The sequence below is a fragment of the Coturnix japonica genome, chromosome 10 (assembly GCF_001577835.2).
Source record: "Coturnix japonica isolate 7356 chromosome 10, Coturnix japonica 2.1, whole genome shotgun sequence".
NCBI lineage: Eukaryota > Metazoa > Chordata > Aves > Galliformes > Phasianidae > Coturnix > Coturnix japonica.
In genome coordinates, this window is record NC_029525.1 from 2,108,230 (window position 1) to 2,128,961 (window position 20,732).

General features: G+C 57.4%; 1 protein-coding gene across 5 annotated transcripts in view; it reads left to right on the forward strand.

Moving 5' to 3' along the window:
- The window catches only part of LINGO1 (leucine rich repeat and Ig domain containing 1), a 95,177-nt gene that overhangs the window by 70,766 nt on the left and 3,679 nt on the right, over window positions 1–20,732 (forward strand). The window contains exon 1 of one of the 5 annotated variants that reach the window (XM_015872451.2): window positions 13,614–13,913. The exons of 3 other annotated variants lie outside the window; for them this stretch is intronic. In XM_015872451.2, coding sequence (XP_015727937.1) covers window positions 13,908–13,913 — 6 coding nt within the window. In that variant the 5' untranslated portion in view covers window positions 13,614–13,907. Of the gene's footprint in view, window positions 1–13,613; window positions 13,914–14,106; window positions 14,183–20,732 lie in introns of those variants that run through there. One more of the 5 variants, XM_015872453.2, reaches the window with a different exon arrangement.

Here is a 20,732-nt window from a genome sequence, read left to right on the forward strand (position 1 = left end):
AGAAATCAGCATAAAAAAATACCAAGGCATGTTGCAAATAGCAATTTGTCCCTGTGGTAGAGAGCAGGGACAGCAGGAGGGCAGCAGTTCCACCATCCAATGGAGCCCCAGCGGTGCTGTAGGCATCTATGCAAGCATGAAAATAAGGCAAAACCTCCCTAAAGAGAGTGAATTACAACCCAGCTCAGTGACATGGGGATGTCCTGGGGTCCATGGGTGGCCTGGTCTCCCCCAACCCCCACAGGAATCCCCTTTGCAGGGGAGCAGAGCCCAGCAGGATATCCAGGCATCAGGTTGGGTACCAGCACGTGGGGTGTCTGCACACCTTGCACCAAGCAGATGGTCTGCTCTGAGCACCGGGATCCAGTGCAATTTAATATCCAGAAATAATTTAATATGGCTTCCTCCAGAGTACAGCGGTTTGGGTTTGTTGTTTGGGGTTGTTTTTTTTTCCTCCTTCTGGTCAGCCATAGAATAATTTAATCCTGCCTTCTGTGTGAAGGTCTATTTTGAGCCCGCCACCTGCAAAGCGTTTTAATCCCACATCTCACAAAGTAATTCAATCCTCTCCCTTGGTGAGTAATTTAATCCTCTATTTCCAGGGTAATTTAATCCCCTCCCTGGGGAATAATGGAATATTTTGATCCTCCATTTCCAGAGTAATGTGATCCTCTACCTGAGTGGCTCAGTACCTTAAGCCATCACCTGCAGAGCTGTGCAGATGCCTGCCGGTATGCTCTGCCACCACAGAGCGGGCAGCCCATGGCTTGGATAGGTGTGCTCTGTACTGGAGAAGGGTCTGGATGGATGGCCAGGCCCAGAGGGTGGTGTTGAATGGAGTTACGTCCAGCTGGCAACCAGCTATGAGTGGTGATCCCCAGGGATCGGTACTGGGGCCTGTCGTGTTTAATATCTTTATTGGTGATCTGAGTGAGGGGATTGAATGCACCCTCGGTAAGTCTGACACCAAGTTAGAAGAGAATGTCGATCTACCTGGGGGTAGCAAGGCCATACAGAGGGCATGGAGGCCCTACAGAGGCTGGATCACTGGGTTGAAGCCAATGGAATGAAGTTGTACAAGACCAAATGCCAGGTCCTGCACTTTGGCCACTACAACGCAGCACTAAAGGCTTAGGGCAGAGTGGCTGGAAAAGTTTATGGGGGAAATGGATCTGGGAATATTGGTCAAGCTGAGTAGAGCAAGAGGCAGCCCAGCAAATGATGATTGCCTTTCCTTGGGACAAGGAACTGGGGCAAAACCACTTGGCCAGGCTGAACACAAACCATCACTGCCTCCACTGCAACTTCCACATGCTCCAGTCCCCCCAGGACTGTTAAAATTCTGCTTTTAAAACTCTGCTTTATACAAAAGTCTGTCCTGGATATGTCATCTCACATTCCAACATCATCTATTAGACAAATACCTTTTTTGTGTGTGCACTCCCAAGTACCTGCAGGCCAGAGGGGAGAGAGGGGCCCGAGTATCTTTAAAAATCCCCTTCTAAATGTCTCCAAAGCAAAGCCTGCTCTAAGGGCTGTCCCTGTGCCCAAGCATCAGTCACTGCCAGCATAGCCAAGCACCACTTGTGGGGCACCTCTGGGTGCTGTGGGCTGGGATGGGGAGGGGAGGGGGGAACACCTTCCTGCTGCCCCCAGAGCCCGAGTTGCTGTACTGAAGCAGCCCTGCTGCGCTCACCTCCTCCCTTCTAATGAGCCGGGTGTTGTTCTCCCATCTCACGTCTGAATGCACATTGTGGGTAATTGATGGACAGGACCCGGCCTCTGAAAGCTATCAGCATAGCAACTGTGAAATCACACGTCCAAATATGTTTATCTTCCTGGCGTTTGGGGCCCGAGCACTCACTGAACACAGACTTCCCTCCTTCAAGGAGGAGAGCAAATTTCCTTTAAAATGTCAGCAGAGAAATGAGAGATAAAAGGGGAGACATGGGGCTGCTTAAACCCTGCACATGTGGCAAAGCTCAGCCAGGAGGGCAGGACCCATGGCTCACATGGGGTGGGTGCTTGGGGTGGATGCTGGTGTTGCGGGGTGCCAGTATTGCGTTATGGGGCCCCTTGGCACTGCCCATCCATGGCTGCTCCTCCTGTGGGCTGTGGTGTGCTGGGGCCAACCCCTGAAACTCACACTGTGCACCCCAGTGCTCTCTGCAGGGCTCTGGAGTGTGCAGTGAGTAACTCTCGAGTGCAGCAATTGCTCTCCACACAAGCACCTCTCCAGAGCTCACATAGTGGCAGCGGATGTCAGATGCTGCTCCTCGGCCCTGGTACAGAGGACTGTGGGTGAGCTGAGGTGAGGCAGAGGGAGAACTTTCCCTGTTGGCTGTTAGGATGGAACATGTTCCTGACCTCCCATCCATGGTCTGGCGATGTGCCCCGTGCCAGCAAGGTACACCATGGCAGGTCTCAGATGGAGATGGAGCAGCGACAGCACACTCCCTCTATATTGCTGATTGACAGCACAGACACACGGTCACACATCTTGTTTTCAGCCAGCTCGCTATTTGGGTTGGCACAGCCTGGCTCACGCTCACGACCAGCGCTGCCTCTCACTGTCAGCGCAGCTCCGCAGCCTTCACACAACCTCCTCCCCAACCTCTGCTGCCGCTCCGCTCACGTGTCTGCCTGCACCGCTCTCTGCCCTCTCCATGTGGATTTGCTGCCGTTTCAATGCAGCCCTGCTGCTTGCTGACCCTGGTTGCCCCCTACTTGCACTGCGCAGGGCTGGGGTCCCTCTGTACCAGCACCGGGATACAGCCAGCTTCAGTGCAGCATCCTACAAAGCCTGAACCCTTTCGGTACCACAGCTCTGCCTTCTGGAAGCACTGCTGCAGCAGCGAGGGCGGCCACATCCCATCCCCTCCTCCCTAACCCCGTTTCTGCCAAAGGAGAAGCTCTGGCACGCGTAGCTTCCCCAGGGCCGCGTGTACCCTCCTCCAGCAAACGCATTTACCGCAGCGCAAAGCACAAACTTCTCTTCCCCGCGTGTGACTTCAGGCAGTACCGTAGATTAAAAGATCTGTCTTTCTCCTTGATCCAGCAGGTGGGTCTCTGGTGGCTATTTCAATGCCGCTCCTCGCATGGGCTCTGGGACGCCTGCGCTGAGGTTCTCTGTAAACTCAATTACACCGCGGTAATAGCACGGTATTGACTCAGGAGCCTCAGCAGCACAGGGCTCTTGCCGTTTATTAGTTGTTTAATTATATGGCGCATCAGGCCAAAATAATGTCATTAGCTAATTAGCCCATGTTGGGGTTGTTTTGTAGTTTTTCTTTAAGGAATGGGTATACAGGGACAGACCGGTGTCCTTGTATGCCCATCCCATGCATAAATCCCCTGCGGCCTTGGTAGCAATGGGCTCTCCCAGCACCAGTGCCATAGGGCTGGGACTCCTCTGCCCCCCATTGAGCTCACAGGGGCACAGCCACGCTGGGTTTCTGGCCTCGCGTAGGGCTGTTTGGATTGATGGAGCAGCACTGTGGCGTGGGAAAGCCTCATCTCCCCAGGGCTGTCATGCAGACGGTGACCGGGCACTGCTGGAACCCGCATGAGTCAGTGCCCCCGTGTTCAACACCGGTGTGACTGCGCACCGCGGGATGAGCAGCGATGTGACAATCAGCACGGAAATGCCAGCAGTGTGTACTGCATCCATAACCCACCAGAGGGGGTGACAGCAGCACTGCTGTAGGGCCGAACCCTGCGCTGTATTCTGCTCGCTGCTGGCTTTGTCCTTTAGCCCACTCACTTCCAGGCTCTGAAACACAGCTGGCCCTGGGGGTGCCCTGTTGGTACCCCCTGTCCATAGAGCTCTGTGGGGATGCTGTGCCTTTTGGAGAGGTTTGAGAATCCATAGCAGATAACTTCAAAACAAACCCTCCCTTTGGGTCCCGGAAGGCATGAGTTGAGATGGATAAAACTAACTGGGAGTTAATAGACCACATGGAGTTTTAAATATGACCTTCCAAAAAGGGGCAGGGATGAAAACTTCCAAAAGAGAGAATACTTCTCTTTCTCAACCTTATATCTCCAGTACTTCACCTGATTAATTGGAGGCTCTCTGTAATCATTTTTTTTGTGTCTTTTTCCAGAATTGATAAGTTTTGTTATTTTTTTTTTTGTTAAGAAGCACTAAGGAGAAACAAAATTAGGCTTGTAAGGAGAATGAGTTACATCCTTAAGCTGGACACTGCTCGCATGGCTCCACATTGCTGCTGCGAGATAATCACCCATTCTCCCATGCTCTGCCGCTCACCTTAATAACTCTCCCAGGATTTGATGTAATGGTTTACATAACCTTTCTGAAGCATCCTGAATTCTGATGCAGCCAGCACTTAAATGTGACATTGAGTCAACTCTGAAGTGCTTTACAGCTCGCTGCTGCTGCTCGGGGCTATCTGATATAATGAATGAAAGTTTCCCCTTACCAAGCCAGAGCGTTGCTGACTCCCAGCACCCGAGCTGTGTGCCCTCACACCAGACCTGGATGTAGCTCTGTGGGAAGCCCAGCACTGCTGAGGGCTGTGCAGGGTGCTGATGGACACAGTGCAGCCTGGTACCAGCAGGGTGCCCCTGGCCCTGGCCTGCAGCCATAGAGTCCTGTCCTGTGCTGTGAAGGCTCGGGTTCGATCCCACTCTGGCACAAACCTGCTGGGTCGTTTCCTATTAGCTAATGCTGCACGCTGTTGGGTAAGCACTTTCTGTTTTTATCTAGTCCAAAACTCAGCCCAAGAGAGGAGTTTTTGTTCCTGCATGTGGCTGGAACCAGCACCCCCATGCTCACCCCAGGGTGAGCCAGCAGGTAGCAGTGGGCTCACCCACCTGGTACTGAGCTGACACACAGAAGGCCGTGCTGCTGTTCAGTGAGACCTGGGCAGACTGGAGAGTTGGGCAGAGAGGAACCTGATGAGGTTCAGCAAGGGCAAGTGTAGGATTCTGCACCTGGGGAGGAATGACTGAATGCATCAGTACAGGTTAGGGGCTGACCTGCTGGAAAGGAGATCTTCAGAGTAGGACCTGAGTGTTCTGGAGGACATCAGGTTGGCCATGAATCAATGGTGGCCAATGGTGTCCTGGTTGGCCAGCAGATGGGCCATAAGCCAGTAGTTTGCCTTTACAGACAAAAAGGCCAGTGGTATCCTGGGGTGCATTAAAAAGAGCACAGCCATCAGGTCAGGGGAGGTGATCCTTCCCTTTACTCTCTCCCTGTGAGGCCTCATCTGGAGCACTGGGACCAGTTCTGGGCTCCCCAGCTGAAGGAAGACAGGGAACTGCTGGAGAGAGTCCAGCAGAGGGCCACAAAGATGACTGGGGACCTGGAGCATCTCCCTGAGAAGCTGTGGGTGCCCCATCCCCAGAGGTGCCCAAGACCATGGGTGGGCCCTAGGCAGCCTGATCTGGTGGGTGGCAGCCAGCTCATGGCAGGGGGCTGAAACTGGGTGAGCTGTGAAGTCCCTTCCAATTCAAGCCATCCTGTGAACCTATGACTTGATAGTTCCATCTGAACCTGCTTTAGAGGTTGCTGGGCTGGATGACCCCCAGAGGTGCCTCCTAGACCTCACCACCTCATGCCTGTGTGCCACCACAACCTGCTGCATGCATCCCAGCTGTGGGTGCCTGCCCCATGCCTGCTGGCTGGATGACATTTGCAGTCAGCAGAAGGGAAAAGGCACGGCCAGGCACAACTCATCTGACCTTTCACAGGCAGCCACCTTCAGAAGAGATTAATGCTGCCCAGAGCAGCCCTTGCTTCCATCGCCATGCAGCACACAGGCTGCGTGCAGGCAGATGGCTCCTTGGTCCCTGGGTGCAGGGATGGGCAGCCAGCACCTCCCAGCTGGGCTGGGCTTGCAGGCATGGCCATGGGACCAAGCTGGAAGGGCAGGGATGAAGGCAGCCATCTCCTGCTGCCTGTGCTGGTTCTGCTGCCTTCAAGCCCTGCAGTAATTTCTGGTGTTGATTATATATGTAAATCTGTATCTATAATTGTCCCCCTCATGTATGTCTGTGTATATATATACGCACACACGCGTCGATGTGTGTGTAGCTGACATATGTGCTCTCAGCCCCCACAACATATGCAGCAGAAAAGTGCTGGCACATGCGCATTTCCCCACTGGGGCAGTGCTGGGACACACCTGCCTGCAGCACAGCATGGGCACGGGCACAGGTCTGCAGGGACCACCTGATGGACCCAGGGGCACTTAGAGCCGTATGATTCAAATCTGTAATCTCTATTCAGGGTGTATTCAGGAATGGTCTGGAGGAGCAGATGGGACAGAGACTTGAGCTTGCAGGAGCTATGGGGTAGAGAGGAGCAGGTGTTTGTGGGGTAAGGTAAGCTGGTGCCCATAGGCAGTTCTTCTGGTGCACAGAGCTAGGAACAGAGCAGAGAGGGAGGGCAGGTGTCAGGAGCACCCAGGTGTGCAGCTGGGGAAGAGCCTTTCCTTAAGAGAGCTGTTGGCGTTGACATCAGTAGTGTCACTGATGGAGAAATTCAATCACTTCCAATGAGGGAAAAATAATTGTCTTTCGAGGTACAGTAGGTTGTTGTCATTTTCCTATGACACACTCCATCAACTTTCAATTTCTAGCACAAAGCCCTTCGTTCTCGTTCGGGCCTCTCTAATCCTTCATGGTGAGCATCCATGGCAGGAGTGGCCCCAGCCTGGCTGAGTGGTCTTCAAGCAAAGAAACCCAATTGTACCAACATGAGCATCACCCAGACCTGCTGGGGGTGCCATTTCCAGCATTCCTATAGTCTGGGGAAGATACATCACTGTGATGTGGCTTTCTGCAATGGTGTAACCGCATCAGTGGGCAAGGAAAGAGCCACTGGTGTCATCTGCCTGGACTTCAGTAAGGCCTTTGATGCAGACCCCACAGCATCCCTCTCTCAGAACTGGGAAGATGGGTTTGATGGGCAGACTGTTCAATGGATGAGGAACTGGCTGTGAGATTGTACCCAGAGAGCAGTGGTCAATGGCCCAATGTGCAGGTGGAGACCAGCAATGAGTGGTGTCCCTCAGGGGTCAGCCCTGGCACTGGTGCTCTTTAATTTCTCCATCAGTGACACTGACAATGGCATGGAGGGCACCCTCAGCAGGTTGCAAGTGACACCAGGCTGTGTGGTGTGGTGACATGCTTGAGGGATGAGATAACATCCAGAGGGACCCGGATAGGATGAGCAGTGGGCCTGGGAGAACCTTGTGGGGTTCAACACCTCACAAGGCAGCTGAGCACTGGCACAGGGTGCCCAGAGAGACAGTAGCTCTCCCCATGGCTGCAGATGCCAAGGTCAGGCTGGGGGGCTCTGAGCACCTGATGTGCTGTGGGTGTCCCTGGGAAGTGGACAAGATGGCATCTTCCAACACAAGGATGCCATGATGTGAAGGCCCCCATCTCCACGTGCCACACACACCTTCACTGCCCTGCCTGGGCTCCCTGGGAGCAGCAGTGATTTTTGGAGCTGACACCCTGCTGCCCTTGGGCTCTGCCCTGCAGCTGAGAGCATTTCACTTGGCTTTGAATGAGCGTGGTGCGTTCCGTTCGCCTGTCAGATCCAGCCTGACGCTATTTGGGTAGGAGCAGAGGGGTGGGAGTTTAGAGAGACAAAATGGTGCTTTCTTGTTTCTTCTTTTTTTTTTTTATACATTCATTGGAGCCTTCAAGTGACACGCACACAATAACGTATCACCCAGCCTGAGTAAAGCTTGAACGGTTTAAAAATACGTTGGTGAACTTTCCACCCCTGCTCACGCACAGGCACCATCCCTTTGGGGTCCGCTCTTTGGCAAGAACAAGCAAGGAGTTAAGCAGCTCGGCAAGGCGAGCTATTTATGGATGTTGCAAGCTCCCCGCTCTCCTCCATACCCCGCTCAAATCCCTTAATTATCTGCCGTTGTTTCACGCTGGGTCTCACCACATGCTCTCAAGGGAACCCACCAGGGCTCTGCCAGAGGATGGGCTGCAGGGTGGGGAGGGAAGGATCTGCTGAATGCAGCAGAGCAGCCCTGCAATATGGGCTGCTGTGGGGCTGGGGGCTGCTGGGCTCCCGTGTGCCCCATGCAGTCTGCCCAGCTGCAGGCACACTCTGGGAACACGGAACAAACCCTTCTGCAGCCCCAGAGCCACCACGAAGGTGCTGCTCCAGGACCATAAGGATTTCAGTGAATCCACTAATAGTCTTATAATAAACCCACCGAACAAGGAAATGGGCAGAATCATCTCAGTGCCCAGAGCTGTGTGGCTGCTGGTGGCAGCGGCTCTTTGAACATCCCCATGCAGCACAGCCTCCACCCACCTCCCTGGGCATCTCACACTGGTGTCCCACTCTATAGCCACCCATGTCTCCTTGCTCTCACCCACTGCCTTGCACATACCTGATGGCTTGTATGAACAGGAGAGGAATCAAGCTCAAGGAAGGAAGGTGTAGATTGGATATCGGGGAATTTCTTCACAGTGAGAGTGGTGAAGTGCTGGAACAGCTGCCCAGAGGGGCTGTGGATGCCCCATCCCTGGAGGTGTGCAAGGCCAAGTTATAGGAGGCCCTGGGCAGCCTGGTGTAGTAACAGATCTGGAGGTTGGTGGCCCTGCCTGTGGCGGGGGGTTGGAACGTGATGGTCCTTGGGGTCCCTTCCAATCCAAGCCATTCTATGACTCTATGACTCTGTGACTCTATGACTCTGTGCTGTCATCAAGGGCTCAGGAATCAAGCTCTGCCCATCCCCTCTGGGGAGCAGCACAAGGGGTGGCTGCTGGGAGGAGCTCTGCAGATGGACCCAGGGCAGAAATGTGGGACTTGACCCCCACGAGAGTTGTGGGGCCCCCTGGCAGCTGTGTCCTGGTGAGTGCTGATGGCTGCTGGGCTGTGGGGATGTGGCCGTGGAGCAGGGAGTGCTGCCATGAGCCCCAGCTCCTCGCTGTGTTATTTTGCCGTGTTCTCACCTGATTAGCGGATTTGAAATATGGTCTTTGGCTTTGAGACCCGAAATAGATGTTAGGTTGCCTCTGCTCTGCTGGAGGCTCCTTAGTATGCAAATCCCTCCCAAGCACGGTCAGTGCAGAGCTGTGTCTGCAGAGGGACGGCACCGCTGTTATGCTGGCTGAGGGTGCTCAGCAGCATGCAAACCAACAGGGAGACCACCATGCTCCTTCACCACCCTTCCCCATCATGTACCCCTGGTCAGGCTGCTGGAGGAGTAGCTCAGGGCACAGAGTGGGTTTTGTCTCCATGCTGGGCACTGTAGGGTTATTGGGGCTGGCGCTAAACACAAGGAGCAGCACCCCGCCAGCACCTCTCCTTTCCCAGTGCCCCAGCAGGTTTCCAATGAGGCACCAGGGCCGGCAGGCAGTGACATTCATTTTGTCACTTGCGCTGCCATCACCAAAAAAGGGAAAAAAAACAGCTGCCTGTGGGGAGAGCTGGGCCCTGTGACATTCACTTCATCTAACAGCAAGTGATGCATCCAGCAGCATCCCGGCACCGTGAGCTCAGAGCTCCACTCCCAGTCCCTGCATTGCATCCCCCCGCACTGCTGTCCCTAATGGAGATGCCCCACACTGCTCCCAGAGCCTGCAGCAAGTGCTCGTTATATGGCACTAATTGCTTGCTGCCTTCACTGTGTTTCCTACCCTGTAAAGATTAAGTCAAAACGGAGCGCCCCGAGGAAGCGCCTCTATTAAACCGATGTTCATGAGGGCTGACTTTGCGCTACCTCATTAGGCTCCTGTAATTGAAGGAGTTAATTGATTATCAATAGTTTCAGCTCCCTCTTCCCATACCTGCGAGGCCTTTCTTTGGGATCCCCCATCCATCATGCAGCTCCCTGCAGCCGGCAGCCCGGTGCTGTGGGTATCTCTCCGCATCCCCCTGGTGCCGTGTCTGTTTTCCAATGCACACATGCTATATTTGGAGAGGTGCGCGTGGGGGCTCAGCTCCAAAGCACCTCGTCCCCCAGAACCCCCGAGCCAGCTGCTTGCAGCACGGCACCCGGCCCACAGCATGGGGCTGGGGCAGGGCTGCATGGGGGCTGTGTGGGGGCTGCTGGGTGCTCACTGCCTTCCTGCACCCAGCCACGTGCTGCCTGACTCAGCTGTGCGCCCGCGGGAAGGTGCTTCGTGTCCCCACCCCCTGTGTTTGCTGTGCCATCTGTCCGTCCATCCATCCATCCATCCATCCATCCATCCATCCATCCATCCATCCATCTGTCCGGGGCACGGGTGCTGCCATGCCTGTACCCTCTATGCTGTGTCACATCTCTGCCGGCAGCCACAAGGGAGAGGAAACCATTGCTCCCCACCTTCGTTAGCTGTAACGAATGAGCACTGTGTAGGAATGACATGACACCTGCTTTCCTCTTTATAAATTCAATAATTTATAGCAGGTATTAAGGGCAGAGCAGCCTCCCGGATAAAGGCTGCCATGCGTGCACGCTGGGTATTAGCCAACGGGACAACAAGCCACACTCGGATAACGCATGGAGATATTTACCCTCTCCCTCTATAAATTATTAAGGGGCTTTTTGCACATAATTACACGAGCATTTATGTTTCTCACTCCCTGCCTTTAATCCCTTTTGGGAAGGTGCCAGGCAATGCTGCCCAGGGCTGAGCATCCATGTGCTGTGAGGGTGGTGGCAGGGCCTGGTGTGCTGAGCACAGGCACAGCTTGGCACTGCCTGGCACACTGTGGGCACACGGCAGTGCTGGGCTCTGTGCTGAACCATGGGGAGCAGCAGAGGTGTGAGCCCGAGGGATGGGGCCAAAACTTGCCCTGTGGCGGCCGTGGGAAAGTGCGAAACAGGCTCCAGTGTTTTAATTGCTCTCCAACTGTGCATGTAAATCAATGATACACAGGTGTAATTGGGCGTGCAAATGTCACTAGGCGGCTGTTTACATGCTCTGTGTACATGAGGGGAGTGCGTGCGTGTGCAAAGAAACACCAAATATTGGTCATGATGACACCGCCATGGTTCAGGAATTACCACCATGCACCTGGCACAGCCACAGGGCCCGGCCCCATCACAGCATGGGCTGAGGGGCTCCTTCCCCCACCTCCTTGACCCCAGCTTTGTCCCTTCCCCTGCACCACCCCCCCCTCAGCTTTCTTTCAGGGCTGGTTCTTGACACGACTCCGCTGTGTCCCCCCTTCACCCCCCCCGTGCTCACTGCGCTCTCCTGGCCCTCTCTGCTTTGTGCTGAGAGCTTTAATCATCGCTTTGTCCCATTGTGCCGCTCCTATTCTTGTGCCAGGCTGTTAAAAAGCTGTCACTGTCATAACTTCCTTGTCCCAGAAATTATCTTTCATCTCCTGGATGTGGGCTACAATAGGAGAGGAGATGCTCGATATTATTAATACCTTCTGCATATGTGTCAATGAGCTCCAGGGCTGAATGGAGCCTGTCGTACAGCAGCGCTGCTGGGCTTTGGGTCGAGCTCCAGCTCTGGCTGAAGGTTGGAAGATTTGGGGTGTATGGGATTGGGGCACGTCCTGCTCCATGTCCATTGGCAGGCCAGGGCAAGGCACGAGGCAGTACAGAGAGAAACCATTATGATAATACTCGATAACCAGCCTCAGTTTTGCTCAGGAGCGGGCGTACCATGAGGAATCTGGACTCCCTCCAGCTGGTAATGAGAAGCCACTGGACTGACTCAGCCTGCTGCGAGGAGGCACCAGCACACGGCCAGATGGCCGCGGGGACGGGGGAGAGGAAGATCCCGCCTTACCCCTCATCCCGCTCCCCACACACATCCCCAAATGCCACCACCTCCGAGGAGGAGAGCTCCATCCTGCAAGGCACGCTCTGCCCCAGCAGCCCCACGGTGTGCACGGTGCTGGGCAGCTGCGGATTGCGGCCCCCACCCCGTGGGAGCGCTGCAGAGGGGCGGGCGGTGGATGTGGTGCTCCCGGAGCCGATGCTGGCAGTGCTTCAAGGTGCGGCGCATCTTATCTGTGCCTGGCATTTGCATGGATTTTCTCAGCTCAGCTCGTTAAGGCAAAAGTGTGAAAAACTGAAAAGAGAAGGAACTATAATAATAACGGGAGGGATGAAAACCCGTCCCCCTCCTGCCAGCTCGGCCCCGGTGCCCTGGGGGGGACACGGCTGTCCGTGCCCCCTTGCTAAGCTCCATCCTCGTCCCTTGTGTGCCACGGGGCGGGGATGGCTGTTGCAAAGGCGGTGTTGGGAGGCCCCCTGCTTCCCGGCAGCGCATAGCAGCGCGGCTGTGCGGCACGGCCGAGGCGAAGTCCCCCTCTCGTGCACCAGACAATGCCAGGAATGATTCTGGAGCGCTGTTACCGAACGCGCAGTGCCCGGCACTTTAGTGGGGTTTTAACGGTGTGTGTTGGGAGGAGGGGGGAAAAGAACTGAAAACAGCATTCAGTGCTCTTAGCCTGTCTTTTGTCCTCTGCTTTTTTCTTCCTGGATGCATTCAGCTCGCCGGCATTGTCTGTGTTGGTGAAGTGCTATTAACATCGATGGCATCGCTGAAATAGCCGTCATAATAGGAGGCATCGATCCGCACGAGGAAAGGTCTGAGCTGCACCGAGAGGGGCTGCGCTGCTCCGCGCTCCCCGCGTGTGCCAGGAGCGGGCAGCCGGCGGGTGGGCAGCGGCACTGCCGGCTGACTCAGCTGCAGCGGGCGAGCTGCCGGTGCCCACCCCTTGTTTGTTCCCGTGCTGCTCGGAGCTGGAGGATCGCTGCTGCTCTGCAGGCCCCGGGGGAGCAGCAGCACGGGGTTTGCCCCAACGCCCTCCCCAGGGGCCGGGTGGCTGCCGGGCACGCAGCCCACGGAGGGAGCCTGTCTGTATGGGAATCCCCAGCCCTGCGCGCAGTTAATGGCTCGTGGAGGAAGGCCAAGCCATCCTCTTCCTCAAAAGCTCCCACGGGCTTTAGGGCCGCCCGAGGGAAGGACCCCGGGGCTCAGCGCGGGATGCCCAGCCCCACGGCGATGGCTGTGGGCTGCTGGAGCGGCCGCCTCGCACCCAGCTTGGCCATGCGGGACCTTACCGGGCTGCTCCCCCAGGAGAGCCCCGCTGAGAGGAGGCGGGAGGGGAAAGTGCACGTCGGGAGCAAAGTCGGTGTTGGCTATCACCAGTAATACCGGCCTTCGATAGAAGAGGGGCCGATGCCGCTCGATAAATCAATACCCACCGGGGCAGGGGTGACGCGGCGGGCACAGCGCGGAGGGCCGGCTGCTGGGGATCCCTGGGGCCCGGCAGCGCTCAGCCCCGCGCCCGCAGAGCTCCCCCGGCTCATCGCCCCATCGCCCCGTCCTCCCGCTCCGGTGCGGGGCTGCGGCGAGGAGAGAGGAGCGGAGCGGAGCGGGGGGCAGAGGCGACGCGCGGCCCCGACCCCTGGGGGCGCCGCTCCCGCAGCCCCGAACCCACCGCCCCTCGGTGCGGGGGAGGCGGCGGGAGGAGGGGACTGACGGCGGCTCCGCACCGACCCGCTCGGCTCCGCGCACCGCCCCGCGCCCGCCGGCGACTCCTCCCGGAGGGGAGGCGGGGGCCGGCGCGGCGGCGGCGGCGGCTGCTCCGGCTCCGGCTGCAGCCCCAGCCCCAGCCCGGCCGCGCCGAAGCAGAGCCGGAGCCCGGGCCGTGCCATCCTCCGGCGGGGCCATGCCGCCGCCCCGCAGCACGGCGCCGGGCGCGGAGGGGAGGCCGCCGGCCGCGGTACGTCCCTAAGGGCGGCCCCGCAGCTCCCCGTGCCGGAGCGGAGCCGGGGGCGGCCGGAGCCGGGCGGACCCACGAGCCGGCAGAGCCGCCGCCTTCCCGTGCGGCCGCTGCGGAGAGGGGGAGCTGCGTTACTGCAGGTGGAGATTTTGGCGGAGGGGGTGGGGGCCGGGGGAGATGCCATTTCTGACCGAAGGAGATCGCCGGCGAGGATGAGATGCAGGTAAGCGGGGAGGCGATGCCGGGAGGGAGGGGGCGCGGGGCGAGCAGGGGAGCCGGGCTGCCGGGCCGGGGGTGGGGGGGGTGGGGAGGAGGGGACGCGTACCCCGGGCCCCGCCGGTGGCCGCCCCCGCCGCCCCTCTCCTGCCGGCAGCCCTCCTCGCCGCTCCCCCGGCCCCCGCCCCGCCCTGCCCGCAGCCGCATCCCGAGGGGCAGCCCTCCCGCTCCCCGGATGGAGGAGCCGAGCCGCCCGGCAGCGGATTACACACGCAGGTGGGGTACGGCCGGGGCAACGCTCCCCGCCAGGGAGGGCTGCGGAGCCGGAGAACGGCGGCTGCCCCAGCGTCGCCATCCGGGGCCGGGGAAACGCGCCCCTCGGCTGCGCCCGGCCCCGTGCGGGGGCTGGCAGGGACGCGCCGCCCGGCCCCGGGTGGGGGGTATCGCTGTGCCCTCCGTCGCCATCGCGCTCATGGACGCGGGGCCGCGGGGAGGTGCCGGCAGGTGGGAGGGCTGAGGGCTGAGAGGGAAACCGGGGCGCTGAAGGGTCCCTCCGCCCGGGCTCCGAATTGGAGGGAGAGCGGCGGGGACGTAACGCTGACAGCGCTTCGCCCTCGGTTTGCGCCCGGCAGGAGGAGAAGGGGTTAATGGTGAAGGGGCTCTCGGGGCAGGACGGCACGAGGGCTGCCCCCACCGCTCCCCGGCCGCCGCTTGTTGCTCCGCTGCTGTCCGTGGGTGCTCGGATTTTTCACCTTGCTCCTCGCCGAGCGCTGACAGCCCGGATCGCGAGGCAGCCGCGCGGCTGGAGGTGCCACCTCCGGGCTGAGGTGGGAGCGCTGATGCCGCTGAAGGGTTTCTGCCGGGAGGGAGGGAGCGATGTGCGGCCAACGCCTGCGGGCTCCGTGCGAGCGGCTTTCCTCGCTGTGGGCTCAGCTGCGCCCCAAACCCAGCGGTGCCCGGCGGTGCCCAGGCAGCCCTTCCCCACCAAACGGCCCTTCCTGCAGCTCCCCCGGCAGCCGCAGAGGCCCCGTGCAGAGCACCGGGTACCCCGAGGGGTTCCCGTCCCGGTGCGGTGCCGGAGCCGTGGTACCGCTCGGGGGCTCCGGTGGGGCTCAGGAGGGCGGTGCTGCAGGAGTTCCGTGCGCCGGGATGGGAAGGGGCGCGCACCCCGGGCACTTGGCTGGGGGGATTCGTTACAATGCAGGCGGTTGTACCTCCGTGATACAGCACCGTGCTGCCGTTATTCCACACCTGTAACGCAATTACTCCGCGATACCACTAATTACTACTGCTTCATATCACCGGAAGGTGAACGGCACGACGGAATGACTTATTGTTCCTTTGCTTTCCCGTTTAAGACGGTCGCCGTAAGGATGCCAAAGTTTGCACTGCTCGCTGCACGTAACAAGTGTAAAACCCTCTGACGTGAGCTTTCATTTCAGGGGTTGATAAATCACTTTATAATATCGCCACAATCACAGCGTAATTGCAGCATAATTACAGTCGCTGGATCCTAAAGCAAACGCAGCCCATCATGGCTCAGTGAGAGCTGATGGATGTGTGAGGTGCTGCCCCTGGACACCGGCACTGGGCAGGGTGTGCTGCTGGTTTGTATGGCAGCCCTCCTGATGGCACAGGGTGAAGGTTGGTGGGGTCTGTCCTGGCAGAGCTTTGGGTGGGCAGAGGGATAACGTGGCTCCTGTGAGGGGAGAGCAGTGAGCTGCGGGTGTTTAACTCAAATCAAGGAAAATAAAGGGAGAAACCAACCGAAGGCCGTGGCCTCAATTTTCTTCCAAGCCCATTTTTCCCCCCCTTCTCTCTCTCTCCACCTGGGGGAGGAGAAATTGGAGCTGCGGAGGGGAACGGCCACATGCAGAGCGTTCCGTGCCACTGCCACGTGCCCCTGCTCTGCGTGCTGCTGGGGCTGCACCCTCGGCCTGCCTTGAGGCCTCCCTCTTCTCTCTGCCCACATTTCCTGATGGGGTCCAGGTGATGCCCACATGGCGGTGCCCCCCAAACCGTCCATTGGGGTCAATGCCACGCTTTGGGGACAGGCAGGTGCAGCCCAGCCCCAGCCTTCCCACTGCCCCACACTGCTCTCACTTATCTCACTTGGACCCACAAATTATTATGGGTCAGTTTCTGTTGTTGTTATTTTTTTTATCATTTCCGTCCCGTTTCTTCATCAGAACGCAAACCGTTAAATATTGCTCTTGTAATTACGGATAATTTCATAACCAGCACCTTAATTGGATTGGTCTCTGATGGGGAATTCTCGCTGGAGAGAGAAGCAGAAATATTTTGGTGCAATCCATTCTTCCAGCTCATTGTTGAGATTGGAGATGTTGAGTGTGAAATGGGAAACAGCCAGTGCAGACCCGGAGGCACCCAGGGGGTGGGGGGCAGAGCCTGGACACGTGCACTGCTGGGTGCTCCCTCCTCTCACATGGGCACATTGGGTGCAGCAAGAACCCCTCCCTGCCCACAGGCTGTGCTGTGCCATGGCTGTCCCATGGAGCTGGCTCTGAGCCCTGGGCCGGAGCTGTGATTTGCTCTGGGAAATATGGAATTGTGCTGCCATTAGGTGCTGCCATTAGGCTGATTGGCACTCACTCTGTTTATCCTTTTCAATGGGAAACGATACGGAAGCTGAACCGAAATGGAAACCCCTGGCCTTGCATTTCCGATTTAATTTCCATGCGCTGCGTTTCCACGTGATTACTTTTGTTCTCACATACAGCCCGGAGTGCAGCCTCTGTGTTATTATCACCACCGCTGGGGAGGAGGAGGAAGGGGTGGAAAGCATCGCTTTCAGCTCAGGCGGAACAAAACCAAAGCGCCGCGCAGCACCGCGCTGAAGGCAGCTCTGTGCTGTGGGAACAGCCCTGCTCCTGCCCTGAGGACAGCCCTGCTCCTGCCATGCCATCCCATTGCACCCTGCAGCCATGGGGTCAGGCTGGGGGTGTGCACACCGGCCCCATCCAATGGTGTAGGACAGGGCTCCGCCGCGGCTCTGTGCTCGTTGTTTGTATCTAATGCGTTTTATTGTCGGATGAAACAATAACAACAAATAGAGGCCCCGAAGACAAGCCATAAATAATGCAGAAATCAAACAAGCAAGAAAGGGGAAAGAAGAAAAAGGAATTCTACGTGTGAAATCATCATAAAAGCCAGGCTGGGAAGAGGAGTCTTCTCTATGTTCACCATCACTCCTGCTTTCCTTTGCTGCCTTTTTTCCTCCATTTCCCTCTTTCTGGACATTCCTGCAGCACTGTGTTCATTATTGCATGACGGAAGCAATGACTGGGACAGGTGGAGATGTGGCTCACAGGAAGGCTTTGGGCAGGAGGTGAAGGAGGGGGCACAGCGATGCTCCCCTGCTCTGCGGTCAGCCCCTCCCAGAGGGCTGTGGGATCTCTCATTTGGGGCAGCAATGTGATAATACCAGGTCTAGTCCCAACCAGAGGTAAATCAGCAGCTTCCCTGGAGCTGTGGGGCTGTTGTCCTCTGAAATCCTTTTGCTGTTATCCTAAAGGTTTCCGGGGAACGACGCGGTGCTCCGGATCAGCCTTTTTTTAGGGCATTACGCTGGTTGTGGGTGTATTTTAGGATAAGGCGTGGGAACAGAAGCGGTGCTGTGAGTACGGGCTGACCTTAAATGTAACGTAATGGATGTGCCCACGGTCTCCGGCAGCAGCAGCATTGCTCCGTGGGGCTGGGATGAGCCTGGTCCCCATCTGCTGTGTCTGCGTAGCATCAGTGCCTCCATCCGGGGCTTCACCTCAGAGCAGGGCTGGGATGCAGGGGTGGGGGACCCAGACTCTGCACAGCGAGGCATGCTCCGGGCTGCACAGTAGGGTATGCTGCCCTGACCCCACAGCACTGAGTGGGTTGGTGGATGGGCTCCGACAGCTGCCTCTGTCCCATAAGGGCACGGTGAGGTGAGTGCTGCCTTCCCAATGTCAGTGTGACCCTGGCGCCTCTCCCAGGAGATGCTCCTTGGTTGCTCCGGTGCAAATGTTTCCATAGTCCAAGGTTTTTTCCATCCCCTTTCCACTGCTACATGCAGGGAAGCACAAAGCTCTACCAGAGCTGAGTGCCTTGTGCTGAGCGCCTGCAGCAGCCCATGACCCCAAAGGTGGGTCTCTCAGAGGGGAGGCTCGCTGCCATAAATAAAATGAGAAGCCACATTTGGACAGCTGGTGCATGTCCTTGGACTGGGGAGGTGTTTGTCCCTCTGTACTGGGCTCTGGTGAGGCTGCAAGTTGAGTGCAGTGTTGGACCTTTCACTGTCCATTGGGCCCCTGCAATGTGTCCAGAGAGGAGAACAGAGCTGTGAGAGGTCTGAGTCACAGCTGTTATGGGGAGCTGCTGAGGGAGCTGGGATGGGTCAGTGTGGAGAAGAGGAGGCTCAAAGGAGCTGCTCAGGGATGTGGACAGTGTGCATGGTGGGATGGGCTGGCGTTGGGCAAGGTGATTTTGAAGGCCTTTGCCAACCCTAATGGTTCTGTGATCCTTCGCACTATACACCTCCTATTCTCCTGCTGACCAAGCCTGAAACATCCCCAGGGCACTGCTCCCAGGGCAGACCCTCAGGGGACATCCAACAGACACAGCCCTCCAGGCACTGCTCAGCTGCGGGCGGCCCTTGACCTGACTGCAGCAGTTTGGTGTGCACGGAGCAAGACAGGCTCTCAGCCTGAGCTCCACGGTGTGCTGCACCTTCCCGTGCTCATTTATCTCCTGCTAGCTCAGGGCTCTGCACCCGAGGCATCCACAGCTGCCTTTGCAATTACTTATTGATCACTTGTCAGGATGTTTTCTTTGCTGATGGGTCACTGAAGCATGTGTAGCCAAAGAGAGAAAAAAACCTTGAAAAATGAGGGAGCAAAGGTGTGAGGAGGGTGAGTAGCTCTGCACAGCTGTGATCTCAGCAAGAGGGCTTCAGCAGAACCACAGAACTGATGGGATTTCCTTGCCAGCACCCTGCTGACTTACTGCCCTGGGGCAATGGGGCTGCTGCACTTGGGGAGGAAGAACCATAGCCATGGGGAAGCCCTTTGCACAGCAGTCCCATGGGTTGGAAGCTGTGGGCACCTGGTGCCAGCCAGGCCGTGTTGGTGCCGGAAGGGGATTTGCATCTTGGATACTTCTTCATGCTCTTTTACAGCCCCGGAGCAACTGCCATGGCAGATCAGGTTGCGGTGCACCTATTCCAGGCTCCATCTCGGAGCAGCTGAAAGCAGATCCTGCAGCTCAGAGATCCTTCTGTGCAACCCCCCGGAGCGCTGTGCATTCCCGAGCAGGGAGATGGTGCCATCCCACCTGGGGTGGGAGCGGGGAGATGGAGGGAAGAGGCCATGAACGTGAACTGGACGCAGAGGGAGTGATGGAGAGAGGCAGAAATGGGAACAAACGTGGTTGGCAAATTAAAGCTTCTCCCTTTGTTTTGCTGCTTTGCAGATAGCTACAGGAACACTTAGCGCAGAGCCCGGGGTCTGGATAAGCAACTCTTTTAGCAGCAGGAAAGGTTGTTAAATATTTATTTGTAAACCTGGAGTCTTTATCTCTAAAATGTAGTCAAGTTCAATAAAACTTGATTTAGCTGGAGCAGCTTCGATGAGAGCACCGACTCCAAGAGCTGCGTGCCAGAGGCTCCATGCAAAGGCAGTGGTACAGGGGTGGGGTTGAGCTGGTGGCTGACCCCCTGCCCACACCTATAGCCACAGCCCCACCCAAAGCTGTGACCCCAGCCCTGCTTTGCCCCCGCGCACTGTGGGGCCCCAGGGATTTGGCTCGCTCCGTCCTCAATTGCCTGCGTTGCTTGATGCTCTCAAAAGCATCTGGTTCAAGGGTGAACGTCTCACGCGCTGTAATTTATGAATGCCAGGTGGGCTTAGCGCTGACGCGGGGCTTTTGCTGCTCACTTGCTGTCAATGCAGCAGATTGCACGGTGCAGTGCAGCTCCAGCCCCAACCCCAGGGGCACCCTGCGGGCAGCAAGCACAGCACAGCACAGCCAGAAGCAGCAGCACCCCAGGGTGAGCCTGGGTGCACGGCGGGGCTCCTCGGTGACAACCCAGGGTTGGTTTCTGCAGGGATGTTCCTCCCATGTCCGTCACAGCAGTGCGCCCCGTGCACGTCAGCAGCCCGGCCCCAGAATAGCATCTTTCCTCCCAGCTCAGCGGATACTGCCACATTTAGCACCACTCCTATGGGCCATCTGTGCCCCTCGGCAGCTCTCCTCCAGGATGGGGCTGTGCCTCCGAGCCCCCGTCCCCAGGCAGCGGGTGGTGAGGCCGGGCACTGGATGCCATGTCTCTGGGCACAGTTTTTCCTTTGGTTTGCCCTGATTTGATATTTGCCTGACGTTAGTGATTCCGGCAGCTGCTCCCTTCTTATCAATTCACTTTCTGTGTTGGTGCCAGAGGGCTGTAGTGCTCCCCAGCTGGTACCAGCTTGTGCATCATAACCATCAGCCCCAATCCCAGCTGGGCAACTGGGGTAGGTGCTCAGGTGCTGTGAGGTCAGACAGGGTTCAGGGTGTGCCTTGTGGCATGCCTGGAAGGGCTTCACCTACTGCATGGCCCAATGGGAGCCACGGAGGATTCCACAGCATGCAGCCCAGCCAGAGCACAGCCTGGCATGCCAAGATCTGCTGGGCTCCAAGATGGTGCTGGTGGATGGTTTTATGCCTGTCCAAGATCGCTCATCCCAGAACCTTAACCTTGCAAAGAAATGCTGAATTTAGTTTTCTGCATCAAAAGTTACACTTATGCCATCTAGCTCTATGAAATGATGCATATAAACAGACACAATTAAAGTAA